The 20343-nt window shown below is 44.6% G+C and overlaps 1 protein-coding gene across 1 annotated transcript in view; it reads left to right on the plus strand.

Annotated features, from left to right (window-relative positions):
* LOC126215251 (juvenile hormone epoxide hydrolase 1-like) overlaps positions 1-10080 on the plus strand; it is a 99014-nt gene extending 88934 nt beyond the window's left edge. The window contains exons 5-6 of the mRNA XM_049941924.1: positions 2578-2812; positions 9716-10080. Of these exons, the coding sequence (XP_049797881.1) occupies positions 2578-2812; positions 9716-9914 (434 nt within the window). The 3' untranslated portion in view covers positions 9915-10080. The remainder of the gene's footprint in view (positions 1-2577; positions 2813-9715) is intronic.
* The last annotated feature ends 10263 nt before the right edge of the window (positions 10081-20343 follow it).

Raw genomic sequence — 20343 nt, forward strand, 5'->3', positions numbered from 1 at the left:
GGATCGAATGAGCACATCTGAAATGTAACGTCCACTGTTAAAAGTGCTGTCAATGCGAACAAGAGGTGACCGAAACGTGTAACCAATGGCACCCCATACCATCACGCCGGGTGGTATGCCAGTATGGCGATGACGAATACACGCTTCCAATGTGCGTTCATCGCGATGTCGCCAAACGCGGATGTAAACAGAACCTGGATTCATCCGAAAAAATTACGGTTTGCCATTCGTGCACCCAGGTTCGTCGTTGAGTGCACTATCGCAGGCGCTCCTGTCTGTGATGCAGCGTCAAGGGTAACCGCAGTCACGGTCTCAGAGCTGATAGTCCGTGCTGCTGCAAACGTCGTCGAACTGTTCGTGCAGATGGTTGTTGTCTTACAAACGTCCCCATCTGTTGACTCAGGGATCGAGACGTGGCTGCACGATCCGTTACAGCCATGCGGATAAGATGCCTGTCATCTCGACTGCTAGTGATACGAGGCCGTTGGGATCCAGCACGGCGTTCCGTATTACCCTCCCGAACCCACCGATTCCATATTCTGCTAACAGTCATTCGATCTCGACCAACGCGAGCAGCAATTTCGCGATACGACAAACCGCAATCGCGATAGGCTACAATCCGACCTTTATCAAAGTCGGAAACGTGATGGTACGCATTTCTCCTCCTTACACGAGGCATCACAACAACGTTTCACCAGGCAACGCCGGTCAACTGCTGTTTGTATATGAGAAATCGGTTGGAAACTTTCCTCATGTCAGCACGTTGTAGGTGTCGCCACCGGCGCCAACCCTGTGTGAATGCTCTGAAAAGCTAATCATTTGCATATCACAGCATATTCTTCCTGTCGGTTAAATTTCGCGTCTGTAGCACGTCATCTTCGTGGTGTAGCAATTTAATGGCCAGTAGTGTATTCTGGTAGCTTGGAAGGGCGTCTACCTACCTCTACTCACCTACTTTGAGTTAAATCTGTGAGCACGCCCGACGCCTTCTTCTTGCTGGATTTAAATTTAGAGTGGATCTGCCTAGCTCTTCTACCCTCACTTTCTCCTCCAGAGATCTTTTGCAAAAGGTCCTCTTCAGCAGATCGCCTACAATATTTACCACGTTGGGCGCACAGCACTTTACACGCAGTTTCAAAGAAAAACAGGACCAGGTGCTGCGAGCAACGTAGCACCCTCTGTGCCAGCAGTTCACGTGCATCGCACGTGCAGAAGGAAACACAGCTGGCCTGATCGCAGAGCCGTCGACTTTCGTTTCGGCACTCGACACTGGTTTCCAGTTATCGTGGAGAGAGCGCTGCAAATCAGTCTTTGTCCGCTTGATTTGTATATCAGCACGCACTCTAAGACAAATGGCGTAATTTACTGCGATTTTCAGCTCCTATTTGCAGAGAAGTAGCATAATTTTAGCGCAATATTTACAGTGTGCTGTTGCCAATTAGCACGTGATCACCAGCTGCCGCAATTTATAGAAAAAATGGTTCAAATAGCTCTGAGCACTATAGGACTTAACATCTGAGGTCATCAGTCCCCTAGAACTTCGTAAACCTAACTAACCTAAGGACATCACACATCCATGCTCGAGGCAGGATCCGAACCTCCGACCGTAGTGGTCGCGCGGTTCCAGACTGTAGCGCCTAGAACCGCTCTGCCGGCGCAATTTATAGAGCTACTGCTAAATTTCTTAGTAAGTCAAAGACATTCGTTGCGAAATGAGTGAAACGATATTTAGAGGTTGGAAATATGGATGAGAGAGCTAAGGTGCCAAGCTGTAATCGATAATGGATGAGACTAGAGTAACTATTAGGTGATTGTGCAATTAGTAATAACATGTATTTTCATGTAAACATATATAATAGTGCCATCACTGGCATGTCCTCGCCGACATCACTGGCATGTCCTTGCCGACATCTCTGGCATGTCCTTGCCGACATCTCTGGCATGTCCTTGCCGACATCTCTGGCATGTCCTTGCCGACATCACTGGCATGTCCTCGCCGACATCACTGGCATGTCCTCGCCGACATCACTGGCATGTCCTCGTTGAAACCACTGGCATGTCAGCCTTGACACCAACAGATTGTACACCTGACATCGCTTGCATGGCCACTTTGATGTCACTGACATGTCCTGTTTGATGTCAGTGCCATGTTCTTGTTGACACTACTTATTAGGACGACAATGACGTCGACTTCCTCCCCTGCCAGTCTCTCTCTCTCTCTCTCTCTCTCTCTCTCTCTCTCTCTCTCTCTCTCTCTCTCTCTCTCTCTCTCTCAACTTCCATGTCTCTGTCTTTTCTTCCTATTCTATGTATATCATCCCATCCCTTATGTAACACACAGCAGGCCCCTCTGTTCTCTGTTCTAATTTCTTCCCTGTTTGTGTTTTATTTCTTTCTTCCTCCAACTTTATCTACTAATGATTGAATATAAGTACAAAATGTGAATTGTAAATTGCTCCTTTTTTTGTTAACTGAATTGCTCACAGACTGTGAGCAAGCATTTTCAGTGTGTGCTTCTAGGTCGACTTTTTCACACACGATATTCTTTCGCCAATTCACTGTTCACATCGTTTGCAGGACTGGCTCTGCAGACGACACCTGTGGGCCTGGCGGCGTACATCCTGGAGAAGTTCTCCACCTGGACAGACCCCTCCTGGAAGAGCCTCCCGTGTGGAGGTCTGACCAAGAAGTACGAGATGACAGACCTGCTGGACAACGTCATGATCTACTGGCTCACCGGCTGCATCACCACCTCCGTCAGGCTCTACTCTGAGCAATTCAGCAAAGCGGCCAGAGTCGGCCGGAAGCGAGTGTAAGTTCTGGCTCCCTTCTCTTACCAAACCTTCACGAAATACAGTTTTTACATGTCATGCGTGTGTAATTTCCAACTGAAGATGTTTTGCCATAGATCTCATATGGCCGTCCCGTATTGATGTACACGTCATTTTTTCCTCATCATTCATAATGCACCATGTGAAGCATCATTACAGTTATAATAGCGTAGTAGGTGATAGCAGGTGTTTATAATTGAAGTGCAAACTACTCGTGGAGGTTCTAACAATACCACCACTTGCAAAGTAGGTTACGAATCGGATTAATAATGTTTTATCACGCAGAATATGTTCGCTTTATCGGGCAACAACAAAGTTATTGACTGTGGATGGTATCGTCAGAATCGAAATAATGAAGTCACTGTAAAAAGAGTCATTAATTTTGGCACTTATCTTGAATGGATTCCCACGTAGATTTCGTCGAAGTTGTTATGGCTAATCTTGATGATTCTAAGGTGACTCCACTTTGAGTGCTAGAAGGTCCTGATCTGTATTTTAGCAATATTTGAAGACCTAACAAATGCGTTTTTCAGGAAATTCTAAATGATCAAACAATCTCAGGTCAGAACAATGGTATGGTAGAAATAGTTTTTGACTTGGTGTTCACGATCCACATTTTTATGAAACTTCTTATAAATTCACATATGCTTCTTCTTAATTGTCACATCATCAAGAAAACAGTTTTTTATCAATCTTCATATATTTAATTTCCACTTTCACCAAACACAAGACTTGACTGTTCTTTTACAAAGCGAAATAACAACTTCTTCTGCCAAAGCGAAACAAAGATTGCTCTGTGCACATTCGTGCCAAAACGGTTACAAGTAAGTCAAACTTTATGACAGTCTCACAGAAATGAACACACACAAGAACCATATCACTGTAATATATCGACACATCGGAGTACCTATACATTAATAAAACCAAATGTGAATACTGTCACAAAAATGTCTGTTACTTCGCAGAAAAGTAGTACGATATTACTGGTATCGAGAACTGGGGTTGGAGTGCCGTAATAGTCACGTAAATAGAGAACCATTACAAGGTCTAGTGTGGGCTGCAATTATCGTATGCCAGTGAAACATAGTAGGTATGGTAATGCGTAAATGCAGAACAGATTTAAGGCCAAAAAACAAATTAGTTTCAGTTTTGGGCACCAGGAGCAGACCTGACGCTGTACACCGTTTGTATGACGGTATGTGATCCACACTGTCATTTGATAAACAACGACGTGAGTGGACAAGAGGAGAGACCGTGCACTATTTGTGAAACTGTTTCACGTGAACAATAGCAATTACAGTGCTGCATTCAGAGCGTATTCAAATGGTTCAAATGGCTCTAAGCACTATGGGGCTTAACACCTGAGGTCATCAGTCCCCTAGACTTAGAACTACTTAAACCTAGCTAACCTAAGGACATCACACATATCCATGCCCGAGGCAGGATTCGAACCTGCGACCGTAGCAGCAGCGCGGTTCCAGACAGAGGCGCCTAGAACCGCTCGGCCACAGCGGCCGGCTAGAGTGTATCGCCGACTGAAAAGTCTGAGGAGGGGTCCGATGTCATTAAATGATTTGAAGAAGGTGGTGATGAAATTCGAAAACATTGGTGAGCTTGGTGTGGCGCCTGTAAGAGGGGGGCGTCTCCTGTCCCGGTGGATGCTGTTGACGAGGCTGCTGCTGCACAGCACGGGCCCTGGGTGGTGGCAGGATTGCCCGTCCCATGGCCAACAGTACGCGAAGTTTTGGGTACGTTTTACACTGGTACCCGTACAAGATCCTCACGGTGCAGCAACTGAAGTCTCATCATCCCCAGCACAGTTCTGAATTTGTTCTTCGGTTCCTGACTCGAATCGAAGTTGATGACATACGTCGACTTACTGGTTGTGGGCTTGTTCTGCAGATTGCTAATGATCCCAAACGTGCTCCTAAATTCTGAGAGAATTATAGAAAACAGAAATGCGGGGAACGGAAGAATATCGTTTCGCCAAGTCAGTCACTTGACTTAAAACCCACTGAAATCTTAGGGGATGAACTTAACACATAGGTCAGAAGACTAAGGTCGCCTAATGGTGACGGTCTATACAGCAATTTGGAGAGGTGTTGGACAGCAATATCCGCAAAAACACTACACAATTACCTCCAGAATGTGCAGCTGTTCTGAGGGCAAGGGGTGCAAACTTTGAAGAGGCTAAAATCTAAACCATATTGTATTGTGCTTAATGACAGAGAGAGAGACAGAGAGAGAAAATATTTAAAACTTTGGACATAGCTGCTAAGGTTCAGTGACCGTGTCAGAATTATATTAGAACAAATAAGCCGTCGGTAACAAATATTAAGTCAGAATTGACCAGGTTTCGACGCTACTATGAGCGTCGTCTTCAGAATTAAACTAACTGTTCTAAAACATAATAGGTATATAAGACATTAATGAACTGAAGTGTGTACTGACTGGAAAGAGATGCAGTACTTACAAGTCACATTATAAAAAAATCTAAGCCGGAAAGGCGACGTCATGAAAAGTTGTAAACAACAGTTTTGTTGCAACCAGTGTTGACTCAGGTACAAGCAGCCCTTAGCGGCATGACGTCGCCTTTCCGGCTTAGATTTCTTAGAATGTGACTTGTATGTACTGCATCTCTTTCCAGTCAGTACACACTTCAGTTCATTAATGTCTTATATACCTATTATGTTTTAGAACAGTTAGTTTAATTCTGAAGACGACGCTCATAGTAGCGTCGGAACCTGGTCAATTTTGACTTAATATTTGTGATCGGGGGCTTATTTGTTCTAATATAGAGAAAATATTTGTTTCGTTGGTCTATTTAATTTGTACCACATGTTTGTACACTGAAATAGAGTACAAGGTTACTATAAATGATCTCAAATATTTGCTGCTGCTGTATTATTTGACACACACACACACACACACACACACACACACACACACACACACACACACACAGAAGGTCCAAGCTGATAATTAAGTTCTTCACACATTTTGCACAGCATGTCCTTATCCATTTGTTGAGAAGCACTGTTGATGCGAGGTCGTAGTTCGGGTAGGTTTGTTGTAGAGAAGGGATGAACACTGAATCTTTCACATAACATCGCACAAAAAAAACAACCTGGCGTCAGGTTCGCAGGGTGTGGGGTCTACGACATCAACTGCGAATCATCGAACTCACCGTGAACGAGCCATCGGTTTCTCAATTTCCTGGTTAAGAATTCACGATCATCATTGTGGAAGTGGGGTGGAGCATCATCCGGGTGGTGGGTGAAGTCCACACTATCTGTCTCCATTTGTAACGTCAGCCAGTTTTCCAGGACGTGTAGAAACAAATGTCCTGTAAGAATAGGGGAGCACAGACTGTAAGCCGTTAAGGCCATCTGTATACAGGATCGTTTCACACCTATGATGGTCAGTATAAAGTGTCAAATCAAAAACACTTTCAGCCGTCTATATTTCCAATTTTATTCTCGCTACCAGTTTCGGCGTTAGACTACGCCATCTTCAGGCCCCCTGAAGAATCGCACCCCTTGTACAATCGAAGTAGGGGCCGGGATACTGTCACTGGTATCCGTAGACTCCTTTTGAACAACGCAGCCACTTTGTTCATCAGTTGCAGACTCAATCTGAAAAAAACTGATCATTCGTCAAGACATTGGCACCTGCCCACGTAAGTGTCTGAGCAAAGTGACGCGGTGCTACATCTACTATTTTCTCCCATGTGTGCTCCTCAGATCTGCACATCTTTCCAAAACTCAAAGTCTACCTTGCCAGCCAGTTTTTCGTCCAGCTGAGTAGCGATCACAGTTATAGACGAGTATCTTGCAGTGCTTCCAGAGCAACGCTACGCATGTGGGATGTTTGTTACTGGAACAGCGCTGGATGAAGTGTACTAATGCTAAACGAAATTTCGATGAAATATAAGAGCCAATTTTGATGCCATAAGGCACAGCCACTGTAGGTTAATTAAGGGAGTGTAGGAAATTTGACTGAGTTACCATCAAACAAACATGGACCAGTGCACGACAACATATGACTTTACTGGTGTAAAGGCAGGGCAGGACCTCAGCTCGCTCCCAAAGGAGGTTACCCCAGCTTCGGTATACCGCTCGCGGTTCGTCGAACTTGGTTCGAAGTTCATTAATACGATCTTCATTTATATAGATGGCTCTAAGACCAATGACGGTGTCGGGTGCTCTTTTATTGTCGGGGCACACAGTTTCAAATACCGGCTCCATGGCTATTGTTCGGTCTTCACAGCTTAGCTATTTGCCATCAGGCTGTTCTTTACATCCGCCGCCGCCGACATTCTGCTTATGCCATCTGCTCTGATTCCCTGAGCGCCATCCAGAGCCTCAGTGATCCGTATCCGGTTCACCCGTTTGTGCACCGGATACGACGCTCTCTTCAGCAGCTGGCGGACGACGGTTCTCGGGTTACCTTTATGTGGGTTCCTGGCCACGTCGGTCTCCCTGGGAACGAAGCTGCAGATGCCGCGGCCAAGGCTGCGGTCCTCCAGCCTCGGACAGCTTCTTGTTGTGTGCCTTCGTCTGATTTTAGCAGGGTCATTTGTCAGCGCATTTTATCGCTGTGGCATGCCGATTGGTCTACACTTACTGAAAACAAGCTTCGGGCCTCGAAACCTCTCCCCACGGCTTGGACACCTCTTCACGCCCTTCTCGGAGGGAGGAGGTCGTTTCGGCCCGGTTACGGATTGGACACTGCCGGTTCAGCCACCGCCATCTGCTGACGGCTGCGCCGGCGCCGTTCTGCCCGTGTGGGCAATTGCTGACGGTACGACAGATTTTAACGTCCTGGCCGAATTTTAATACACTGCGCACTGATCTTGGCTTGTCATGTACTCTGGATGAAATTTTAGCGGATGACCCAGGAGCAGCTGCTCGCGTTCTTCGTTTTATCCGCTTGACAAACCTGTCTAAAGACATTTGATTATGCTGTTTTCTTTTAATTCCTTGCCTGTTAATGTGCCTTTTATAGTGTTGTCCTTTTTAGTTGCTGTTTTAACCTTGTGCCTCGCAGTGCATTCATAACTTAGTCTGGGCGCTAATGACCACTGTAGTCGTGCGCCCTAAAACCACAAAAAAAAGAAGGCAGGGCTATAAACCAATAAAGTCAAATGTTGTCATGTACTGCATCGAGTTTGTTGGGTGGTAACTCAGTCAAATGCACGGAACATGGCTATTTATAGCTGAAATCTGTATAGGCAAGAATAATTTAAAAAATCAGTGTGACTGCGACTGATTGCTGTGTTTCCATCCATGTTCCTTGAAAACTAAACGGTTTTTCAAAACGTAAATTCTCATTTCCACTATCAGGCCGATAATTCTTCGGACCACCGTATTGTTGTTGTTGTGGTCTTCAGTCCTGAGACTGGTTTGATGCAGCTGTCCATGCTACTCTATCCTGTGCAAGCTTCTTCCTCTTGGTCTCCTCCTGCGATTTTTACGCTCCCCCCCCCCCCCCCCCCCACCTCTCCTCTCACTTCAATACCAAACCTACAAAGTCCGGTTCTATGCGCTTCAGTCTGGAACTGCGCGAACTCTAAGGTCGCAGGTTCGAATCCTGCCTTGCGCATGGATGTGTGTGATGTCCTTAGGTTAGATAGGTTTAAGTAGTTCTAAGTCTAGGGGACTGATGTTAAGTCCCATAATGCTCAGAGCTATTTCAACCTACAAGGCCTTGATGTCCCAGAATGTGTCCTATCAACCCATCGCCTCTTGTAGTCAAGTTGTGCCACAAATTTCTTGTCTCTGCAATTCTATACAGTACCGCCATATTAGCGACGAGATCTACCTGTCCAATCTTCAGCATTCTTCTGTAGCGTCACATTTCTAAAGCGACTAGTATCTTCTTGTCTAAACTGTTTATCATCCATTCATGGCTACACTCCAGACAAGTACATTCAGAAAAGAAGTCCTAACACCTAAATCAGTATTCGATGTTAACGAATTTCTCTTCTTCAGAAAAGTTTTTCTTGCCTCTGCCAATCTACATTTTATATCCTTTCTAATTCGCCCCTCGTCAGTTATTTTGCTACCGAAATAGCAAAACTCATCTACTACTTTAAGTGTCTCCTTTCCTAATCTAATTCCCTCAGCAAGACCTGATTTAATTCGACTACATTCCGTTATTTTGCTTTTCTTCATCTTCATTTTATAACCTTTCCTCGAGACACAGCCCATTCTGTTCTACTGCTCTTCCAAGTCCTTTGCTGTCTCCGACAGGATCACAATATCATCAGCAAACCGCAAAGGTTTTGCTACTTCTCTCTGAACTTTAATTTCCACTTCAAATTTTTCTTTGGTTTCTTTTACTGCTTCTTCAATGTACAGATTGAATAACTTCTGGGATAGGTTACAACCTTGTCTTTCTCCCTTCTCAGTCACTGCTTTGCTTTCGTGTCCCTCGACTGTTATAGCAACCATCTGGTTTCTGCACAAATTGTAAATAGCCTTTCGCTCACTGTATTTTACCCCTACCACCTTTAGAATCTGAAAGAGACTTTTCCAGCCAACATTGTCAAAAGCTTTCTCTAAGTCTACAAATGCTATAAACGCAGCTTTGCCTTTCCTTAACCAATCTTCTACGAGAAGTCGCAGGGTCAGTATTGTCTCACACGTTCCTATATTTGTCTGGAATCCAAACTGATCTTCCCCGAGGTCGGCTTCTACCATTTTTCCATTCTTCTGTATAGAACTCTTGTTAGTATTTTGCAACCGTAACTTCTTAAACTGATAGTTCAACAGTACTCACACTTGTCAGCACCGTGGTAGAAGGAACGAAACGTCTATAGGCTGGTGTCGGGCCAAATACGCGTGTGCCATCCAGTAACCGACTGTGCGCCTGTGTTCCAGCATCGAGAGGTACCCGCCGACCGCCGTGGCACAGTTCGAGCACGACATCTTCTTCACTCCCGAGTGGGTGGCCCGGGACGTCCACCCCAACCTGGTGCGCTACAACGTCTTCCCCAACGGAGGACACTTCGCCGCCTTCGAGGAACCCAAAGTGCTGGCCGAGGACATCTGGGAGTTCGTCAAGTCGGTACACGTGTAGCGTGTGCGACTACTCGGGTGTCCAGCGTGTGCGAACTACACCGGCAGCTACCAGAACTGAAACTCACCTGCTGCTGTATGTAAAATACAAAGTACACGGCATTTACCAGTGTCACACTGTACAGTCGATTTCTTTTAGTGACATTAAAATTTGCTGTTTTCCATACAGACCTATATTTATTATTTCTCGCCTACTTTCTGGCGTTTTAGTTGTCACAGTAGTTACGATAATGAATCTTCCTTTAATCCTCGCATGATATCAGCTCGGAAAAAAACATGCATAAGGGGTCTTTTTTGACCCCAAAGTGATTCTAGCAACTAAGTGGCAATAAAGTGTAAAATATTTCCACAAAAATAGTAACTTCTTATTGTAATACCCGTGAACATGGTTAAAATTACAACTCCATTGCTACATCTAAATCTACATGACTACTCTGCAATTCACATTTAAGTGCTTGGCACAGGGTTCATCGAACCACAATCATACTATCTCTCTTCCATTCCACTCCCGAACAGCGCGCGGGAAAAACGAACACCTAAACCTTTCTGTTCGAGCTCTGATTTCTCTTATTTTATTTTGATGATCATTCCTACCTATGTAGGTTGGGCTCAACAAAATATTTTCGCATTCGGAAGAGAAAGTTGGTGACTGAAATTTCGTAAATAGATCTCGCCGCGACGAAAAACGTCTTTGCTTGATTGACTTCCATCCCAACACTCTCTCCCCTATTACGTGATAATACAAAACGAGCTGCCCTTTTTTGCACCCTTTCGATGTCCTCCGTCAATCCCATTTGGTAAGGATCCCACACCGCGCAGCAATATTCTAACAGAGGACGAACGAGTGTAGTGTAAGCTGTCTCTTTAGTGGACTTGCTGCATCTTCTAAGTGTCCTGCCAATGAAACGCAACCTGTGGCTCGCCTTCCCCACAATATTATCGATGTGGTGTTTCCAACTGAAGTTGTTCGTAATTTTAACGCCCAGGTACCTAGTTGAATTGACAGCCTTGAGAATTGTACTATTTATCGAGTAATCGAATTCCAACGGATTTCTGATGGAACTCATGTGGATCACCTCACACTTTTCGTTATTTAGCGTCAACTGCCACGTGCCACACCATACAGCAATCTTTTTCTAAATCGCTTTGCAACTGATACTGGTCTTCGGATGACCTTACTAGACGGTAAATTACAGCATCATCTGCGGACAACCTAAGAGAACTGCTCAGATTGTCATCCAGGTCATTTATATAAATCAGGAACAGCAGAGGTCCCAGTACGCTTCCCTGGGGAACACCTGATATCGTTTCAGTTTTACTCTATGATTTGCCGTCTATTACTAGATGCTCTAATTCAGTTGTACAATTGTACAAAAAGTTATCAATGGTAATGTTCCTACCGCTTCCCCCAGGTGATCAACTAAATCATGTACTACTTATCCGTCGCCCTTGATTTATTTCCCACATTCAGCAAATTTACCTGTATACAGTTGTTTATTTTTCAGATGATTGGTCTCAGAATCTACAGATGCGCAGACTTTTGTCCTGAACTTTTCTGATTTTGAAGGAATGTACAACTCGAGTGGTCACCGCCCCTAGGTGCTCATCAACTGCAATATAAGGCCCATGGATACAAGTGGAATGCATGCGTCAATGAACATTACAAACGCAGCTCCTGTAGGTTCAGTTTTTGATTCAGAAACTGCTTTCCTTCTCTCTTAAGTTTACCATCGAACCGTAGGCACACCATAATATCACCAAATATTGAAAGGCTCATTGTAGCTCGAAAAACAGGTAAGATACACTCACCTGACAGAAATTCACTGAAAGATTTCCCATGTGACTTGTGTAAACCAGCTGTTGTTAGTAGCCCAAAGAACACCTGTAGTTCCGTAGAGTCAAGCTCAACCCAGCGTTCAAAACATGGGTGAAGGACTTCACTTCATCTGTACGATTGTCTAAATGCACTACTATTTCACTCTGCATGTGATTGGCGATAAGAAGTCTGAGACTATCCGTCCTTATCTGTAACTGTGGTCTAAGGTGACGATGAATACATACAGTTTCACGTATTATACTACTGGAAGCCTGCTTGCACACATCAGTAGGTACTATGCCATGTGTTATCGCTCCACTTCTATGTTACAGTGTAAGAGTAATAGAGTGTGGTGATGAAAATCGTGGTATAGAGATATGCACATATACACATGGCGTGGTATAGAGATATGCACATATACAGATGGCGGTGGTATAGAGATATGCACATATACAGATGGCGTTGTATAGAGATATGCACATATACAGATGGCGTTGTATAGAGATATGCACATATACAGATGGCGGTGGTATAGAGATATGCACATATACAGATGGTGGTGGTATAGAGATATGCACATATACAAATGGCGGTGGTATAGATATATGTACATATACAGATGGCAGTGGTATAGATATATGTACATATACAGATGGCGGTGGTATAGAGATATGCACATATACAGATGGCGTAGTGTAGAGATATGCACATATACAGATGGTGTGGTATAGAGATATGCACATATACAGATGGCGGTGGTATAGAGATATGCACATATACAGATGGCGGTGGTATAGAGATATGCACATATACAGATGGCGTGGTATAGAGATCTGCACATATACAGATGGCGTGGTATAGAGATCTGCACATATACAGATGGCGGTGGTATAGAGATATGCACATATACACATGGCGTGGTATAGAGATATGCACATATACAGATGGTGGTGGTATAGAGATATGCACATATACAGATGGTGGTGGTATAGAGACATGCACATATACAGATGGCAGTGGTATAGAGATATGCACATTTACAGATCGTGTGGTATAGATATGCACATATACAGATGGTGTGGTATAGAGATATGCACATATACAGATGGCGTGGTATAGAGATATGCACATATACAGATGGCGGTGGTATAGAGATATGCACATATACAGATGGCGTGGTATAGAGATATGCACATATACAGATGGCGTGGTATAGAGATATGCACATATACAGATGGTGGTGGTATAGAGATATGCACATATACAGATGGTGGTGGTATAGAGATATGCACATATACAGATGGCAGTGGTATAGAGATATGCACATATACAGATGGCGGTGGTATAGAGATATGCACATATACAGATGGCGTGGTATAGAGATATGCACATATACAGATGGTGGTGGTATAGAGATATGCACATATACAGATGGTGTGGTATAGAGATATGCACATATACAGATGGCGTGGTATAGAGATCTGCACATATACAGATCGCGGTGGTATCGCGTAACAAGGTGTAAAATGGCAGTGTATTGGAGGGGTTGTCACTAGTACTCAGGTGATTCGTGTGAATGTGGCTGCACAACTAAAATTAACAGACTTCGAATGTGGAATGGTAGTTGGAGCGGGAGCAGGTAACAGCGGAAATCGTTAGGGAATTGTGTATTCCGAGATCCACAATGTCAAGAATGTGCCGAGAATATAAAATTTCAGGCATTGTCTCTCACACGGACAGTTCAGTGTCTGGCGGACTTCACTTAACGATAGAGACTAGCGGCGTTCGCCTAGGGTTGTCAGTGCTAATAGACAAGCAACATTACGTGAAATGTGGGACGTACGAGGAACATATCTGATAGGACAGTGCGGCGAAATTTGGCAGTAATGGGCTATGGCAGTGACACCACATACAGCACCACTGCTGGCCTCGTGACCATATTGGCTGGACCCTAGACGATTGGAAAACCGCGGCCTAAGCAGCCGAGTCCCGATTTCAGTTGGTAAGACCTGGTGGTAAGGTTCGAGTGTGGCGCAGACCCCACGAAGCGCTGGATCCGAGTTCTGAACAAGGCACTGTGCAACCTGGTGGTGGCTCCACAGTGGTGTGGGCTGTTTTTACATGGAATGGGTTGGGTCCTCTGGATGTTCGGCTAGTTCCATCCCATTTGCATCCATTCGTGAACTTCATATTCGCGAACATCGCAATTTTCATGATTACAATGCGCCATGTAACCGAACCACCGTTGGTTTGAAGAACATTTGTGACAATTAGAGCGAATGATTTGCCTACTCAGATTGCTCATCATGAATGTCACAAAAGAGTTATGGGACACAACTGAGAGATCAGTTTGTGCGCAAAATCCTGTACCATCAATACTTTCGCAATTATGGACGGCTATAGAAGCAGAATGGCTCAATATTTCTGCAGGAGACTTCCAACGACTGGCTGAGTCCGTGCCGCTTTGGGTTCACTTCTCACCTCACTGTAGCTTCCTGAATACCATTGTCATCTCATTCACATTCATTCATATCCGCATCTCCGACCTGTCTATCTTACTCTGTCACATGTCTCATCCACATTTCCAAAAATTGATTCATTATAGCTCGAGCCTGTAACCCCTTTCAAAGCATGTACAGTAGTAGTAGTTGTGGTCTTCAGTCCAGAGACTGGTTTGATGCAGCTCTCCATGCTACTCTAACTTGTGCAAGCTTCTTCGTCTCCCAGTACCTACTGCAACCTACATTCTTCTGAATCTGTTTAGTGTATTCATCTCTTGGTTTCCTTCTACGATTTTTACCCTCCACGCTGCCACCCAATACTAAATTGGTGATCCCTTCATGCCTCAGAATATATCCTACCAACCGATCCCTTCTTCTTGTCAAGTTGTGCCACAGACTCCTCCCCAATTCTGTTCAATACCTCCTCATTAGTTATGTGGTCTACCCATCTAATCTACAGCATTCTTCTGTAGGACCACATTTCGATAGATTCTATGCTCTTCTTGGCCAAACTATTTATCGTCCATGTTTCACTTCTATACACGGCTACACTTCATACAAATACTTTCAGAAACCACTTCCTGACGCTTAAATCTATGCTCGATGTTAACAAATTTCTCTTCTTCAGAAACGATTTCCTTGCCATTGCCAGTCTACATTTTATATCCTCTCTACTTCGACCATCATCAGTTATTTTGCTCCCCAAATAGCAAAACTCCTTTACTACGTTAAGTGTCTCATTTCCAAATCTAATTCCTTCGTCATCACCCGATTTAATTCGACTCTATTCCATTTTCCTGGTTTTGCTTTTGTCGGTGTTCATCTTTTATCCTCCTTTCAAGACACTGTCCATTCCGTTCAACTGCTCTTCCAGGTCCTTTGCTGTCTCTGACACAATTACAATGTCATCGGCGAACCTCAAAGTTATTATTTCTTCTCCATGGATTTTTATTCCTACTCCAAATTTTGCTTTTGTTTCCTTTACTGCTTGCTCAGTATACAGACTGAATAACAGCGGGGACAGGCTACAACCCTGTCTCCCTCCCTTCCCAACCGCTGCTTCCCTTTCATGGCTCTTGACTCTTATAACTGCCACCTGGTTTCTGTACAAATTGTAAATAGCCTTTCACTCCCTGTATTTTACCCCTGCCACCTTCAGAATTTGAAAGAGAGTATTCCAGTCAATATTGTCAAAAGCTTTCTCTAAGTCTACAAGTGCTAGAAACGTAGGTTTGCCTTTCCTTAATCTTTCTTCTAAGTCGTAGGGTCAGTATTGCCTCACGTGCTCCAACATTTCTACGGAATCCAAACTGATCTTACCCGAGGTCGACTTCTACCAGTTTTTCCATTCGTCTGTTAATAATTCGTGTCAGTATTTGGCAGCTGTGACTTATTAAACTGATAGCTCGGTAATTTTCACATCTGTCAACACCTGCTTTCTTTGGGATTGGAATTATTATATTCTTCTTGAACTCTGAGGGTATTTCAGCTGTCTCATACATCTTGCTCACCAGTTGGTAGAGTTTTGTCAGGGCCGGCACTCTCAAGGCTATCAGTAGTTCTAATGGAATGTTGTCTACTCCCGGGGCCTTTTTTCGACTTAGGTCTTTCAGTTCCCTGTCAAACTCTTCAAGCAGTAGCATATCTCCCATTTCATCTTCATCTACTTCCTCTTCCATTTTCATAATATTGTCCTCAAGAACATCGCCCTTTTGTAGACCCTCTATACACTCCTTCCGCCTTTCTGCTTTTCCTTCTATGCCTATAACTGGGTTTCCATCTGAGCTCTTGATATTCATGCAAGTGGTTCGCTTTTCTCCAAAGATCTCTTTAATTTTACTGTAGGCTGTATCTATCTTACCCATAGTGATATACGCCTCTACATCCTTACATTTGTCCTCTAGCCATCCCTGCATAGCCATTTTGCACTTCCTGTCGATCTCATTTTTGAGACGTTTGTATTCCTTTTTGCCTGCTTCATTTACTGCATTTTTGTATTTTCTCCTTTCATCAATTAAATTCAGTATCTCTTCTGCTACCCAAGGATTTCTACTAGCCCTCGTCTTTTTACCTACTTGATCCTCTGCTGCTTTCACTATTTCATCTCTTAAAGCTACCCATTCTTCTTCTACTGTATTTCTTTCCCCCATTCTTGTCAATCGTTCCCTCATGCTCTCCCTGAAATTCTCTACAACCTCTGGTCTGTCAGTTAATCTAAGTCCGATCTCCTTTAATTCACACCTTTTTGCAGTTTCTTCAGTTTTAATCTGCAGTTCATGACCACTAGATTGTGGTCAGTCCACATCTGGCTCTGGAAACGTCATACAATTGAATACCATTTCCTAAATCTCTGTCCTACCATTATATGATCTAGCGGACACCTTCCAGTATCTCCAGGCTTCTTCCATATATATACGACCTTCTTTCATGATTCTTGAACCAAGTGTTAGCTATGATTAAGTTATGCTCTGTGCAAAACTCTACCAGGCGGCTTACTCTTTCATTCCTTACCACCATTCCATATTCGCCTTCTACGTTTACTTCTCTTCCTTTTCCTACTATCAAATTGCAGTCGCCCATGACTATTAAATTTTCGTCTCCCTTCACTACCTGAAGAATTTCTTCTATCTCATCATACATTTCATCAATCTCTTCGTCATCTGCGGAGCTAGTGGGCGTATAAACTTATACTACTGTGGTAGGCGTGGGCTTCGTATCTATCTTAGCCACAATAATGCATTCACTATGCTGTTTGTAGTAGCTTACCCGCATTCCTATTTGTTTATTTATTATTAGACCTATAACCCTGTATTCACCTGACCAGAAGTCTCGTTCCTCCTGCCACCGAACTTCACTAATTCTCACCGTAACTAACTTTAACCTATCCATTTCCCTTTTTAAATTTTCTAACCTACCTGCCCGATTAAGGGATCTGACATTCCACGCTACGATCCGTAGAACGCCAGTTTTCTTTTTCCTGATAACGACGTCCTCTTGAGTAGTCCCCGCCCGGAGATCCGAATGGGGGACTATTTTACCTCCGGAATATTTTACCCAAGAGGACGCCATCATCATTTAATCATACAGTAAAGCTGCATGCCCTCGGGAAAAATTACGGCCGTAGTTTCCCCTTGCTTTCAGCCGTTCGCAGTACCAGCACAGCAAGGCCGTTTTGGTTAATGTTACAAGGCCCGATCAGTCAATCATGCAGACTGTTGCCCCTGCAACTACTGAAAAGGCTGCTGCCCCTCTTCAGGAACCACACGTTTGTCTGGCCTCTCAACAGATACCCCTCCGTTGTGGTTGCACCTACGGTACGGCTATCTGTATCGCCGAGGCACGGAAGCCTCCCCACCAACGGCAAGGTCCATGGTTCATTGGGTATACAGTATTATCATTAATTATGAATAAAACATAATACCACGCTTTGCTTCAACGAAAAGCAATTCATAACTTACTTTGTTCAAACGATGCACATGTATATATTTTCTACGAACTGGTTACAACAGTGGACATATAAATGTCCTTTGAAGGAGAGCATAGTTGTGAAGTTTCTATTTTCGTCGTAAAGTCAAAATATAACATCGAAAATTTCATGCTGTATACCTGGGGTGTTTTCTGACCCCACTGCAAAAATTCCAAATTATTACATTACGAAATACGACTTAGCCATAAATATTTTGCCCAGTTATAATGAAAAGTCCTTAAAACGCATGAGAATTCTATGTACAAATTACAACAGTTTCTCTGTAGTTAAAAAACCTTGGGCCTAAAAAGCAAGGTAGGATCGCCACATACAGTGAGTGGGCAAACGTTCTGGGAAGGTACTACAATACGGTTCGATCGTCGGCTGCTAAAGCGTATTGTCAAATAATTCCTTTCAACTAGCCCTGATTTTCAAGAATCTGAGGTCGATTGTGAACGATCAATCTGCTCCAAATATACTCCTGGAAATGGAAAAAAGAACACATTGACACCGGTGTGTCAGACCCACCATACTTGCTCCGGACACTGCGAGAGGGCTGTACAAGCAATGATCACACGCACGGCACAGCGGACACACCAGGAACCGCGGTGTTGGCCGTCGAATGGCGCTAGCTGCGCAGCATTTGTGCACCGCCGCCGTCAGTGTCAGCCAGTTTGCCGTGGCATATGGAGCTCCATCGCAGTCTTTAACACTGGTAGCATGCCGCGACAGCGTGGACGTGAACCGTATGTGCAGTTGACGGACTTTGAGCGAGGGCGTATAGTGGGCATGCGGGAGGCCGGGTGGACGTACCGCCGAATTGCTCAACACGTGGGGCGTGAGGTCTCCACAGTACATCGATGTTGTCGCCAGTGGTCGGCGGAAGGTGCACGTGCCCGTCGACCTGGGACCGGACCGCAGCGACGCACGGATGCACGCCAAGACCGTAGGATCCTACGCAGTGCCGTAGGGGACCGCACCGCCACTTCCCAGCAAATTAGGGACACTGTTGCTCCTGGGGTATCGGCGAGGACCATTCGCAACCATCTCCATGAAGCTGGGCTACGGTCCCGCACACCGTTAGGCCGTCTTCCGCTCACGCCCCAACATCGTGCAGCCCGCCTCCAGTGGTGTCGCGACAGGTGTGAATGGAGGGACGAATGGAGACGTGTCGTCTTCAGCGATGAGAGTCGCTTCTGCCTTGGTGCCAATGATGGTCGTATGCGTGTTTGGCGCTGTGCAGGTGAGCGCCACAATCAGGACTGCATACGACCGAGGCACACAGGGCCAACACCCGGCATCATGGTGTGGGGAGCGATCTGCTACACTGGCCGTACACCACTGGTGATCGTCGAGGGGACACTGAATAGTGCACGGTACATCCAAACCGTCATCGAACCCATCGTTCTACCATTCCTAGACCGGCAAGGGAACTTGCTGTTCCAACAGGACAATGCACGTCCGCATGTATCCCGTGCCACCCAACGTGCTCTAGAAGGTGTAAGTCAACTACCCTGGCCAGCAAGATCTCCGGATCTGTCCCCCATTGAGCATGTTTGGGACTGGATGAAGCGTCGTCTCACGCGGTCTGCACGTCCAGCACGAACGCTGGTCCAACTGAGGCGCCAGGTGGAAATGGCATGGCAAGCCGTTCCACAGGACTACATCCAGCATCTCTACGATCGTCTCCATGGGAGAATAGCAGCCTGCATTGCTGCGAAAGGTGGATATACACTGTACTAGTGCCGACATTGTGCATGCTCTGTTGCCTGTGTCTATGTGCCTGTGGTTCTGTCAGTGTGATCATGTGATGTATCTGACCCCAGGAATGTGTCAATAAAGTTTCCCCTTCCTGGAACAATGAATTCACGGTGTTCTTATATCAATTTCCAGGAGTGTAGATTATTACGAAATAAGAGTGCTTTGTTCCTCATAACCTTAATTCCGCCTAATTAAAGTTGGTTGTTATGTAACATGACAGACTGCATGGAATTATCCATCCATTTCCGTACTGATCTTTTTACTTATTTGTCTTTGCATGTCTCTTGTGTGTTTCAAGTTTTCGAATTCGGTTTGTGTTTCAGAAATTATCCGCAGGATTATCAAGATGTACAGGAACTCAGAACATTCCCTTATTCGCTGTGACGTAATAGGTTTTGTGGCGGGGACAGCATCCATCCTATAAAGTCTGTTATGATAACGCTGCACATCTTAATTTTGGCAATTATTAAAAAAAATACGTTTACAGCAGCTGATATATTTCAACATACGAAGGGCGTTCAATGGGTAATGTAACACTTTTTTCTCGGCCAATTTTGTTTAAAAAAGTGTGGAATGTATTGTGGGACATCGTGGAATGTTCCCGCTTGAGCGCCTATAGTTTCATGAAGTTCCAATAGATGGCAGCTCTATACATAGCCTTCAAAATGGCGTCTGTAAAGGAGGTGTGTTCCAAGCAGAGAGCTAACACAGATTCTTTTTGCGGGAAACCAGAGCGTCGCAGATATTCGTAGGCGCTTGCAGAATGTCTGCGGAGACGTGGTGTAACATTACGAGTCAAGACAGCTGTAACGGAACTTGAATAGCGTAAAGTTATCGTTAAAAACGCACGCCGCGCGATTTGTTACGATTTGGTCGGTCATAATAG

This window comes from Schistocerca nitens, chromosome 12 (assembly GCF_023898315.1).
Source record: "Schistocerca nitens isolate TAMUIC-IGC-003100 chromosome 12, iqSchNite1.1, whole genome shotgun sequence".
NCBI classification, from domain to species: domain Eukaryota; kingdom Metazoa; phylum Arthropoda; class Insecta; order Orthoptera; family Acrididae; genus Schistocerca; species Schistocerca nitens.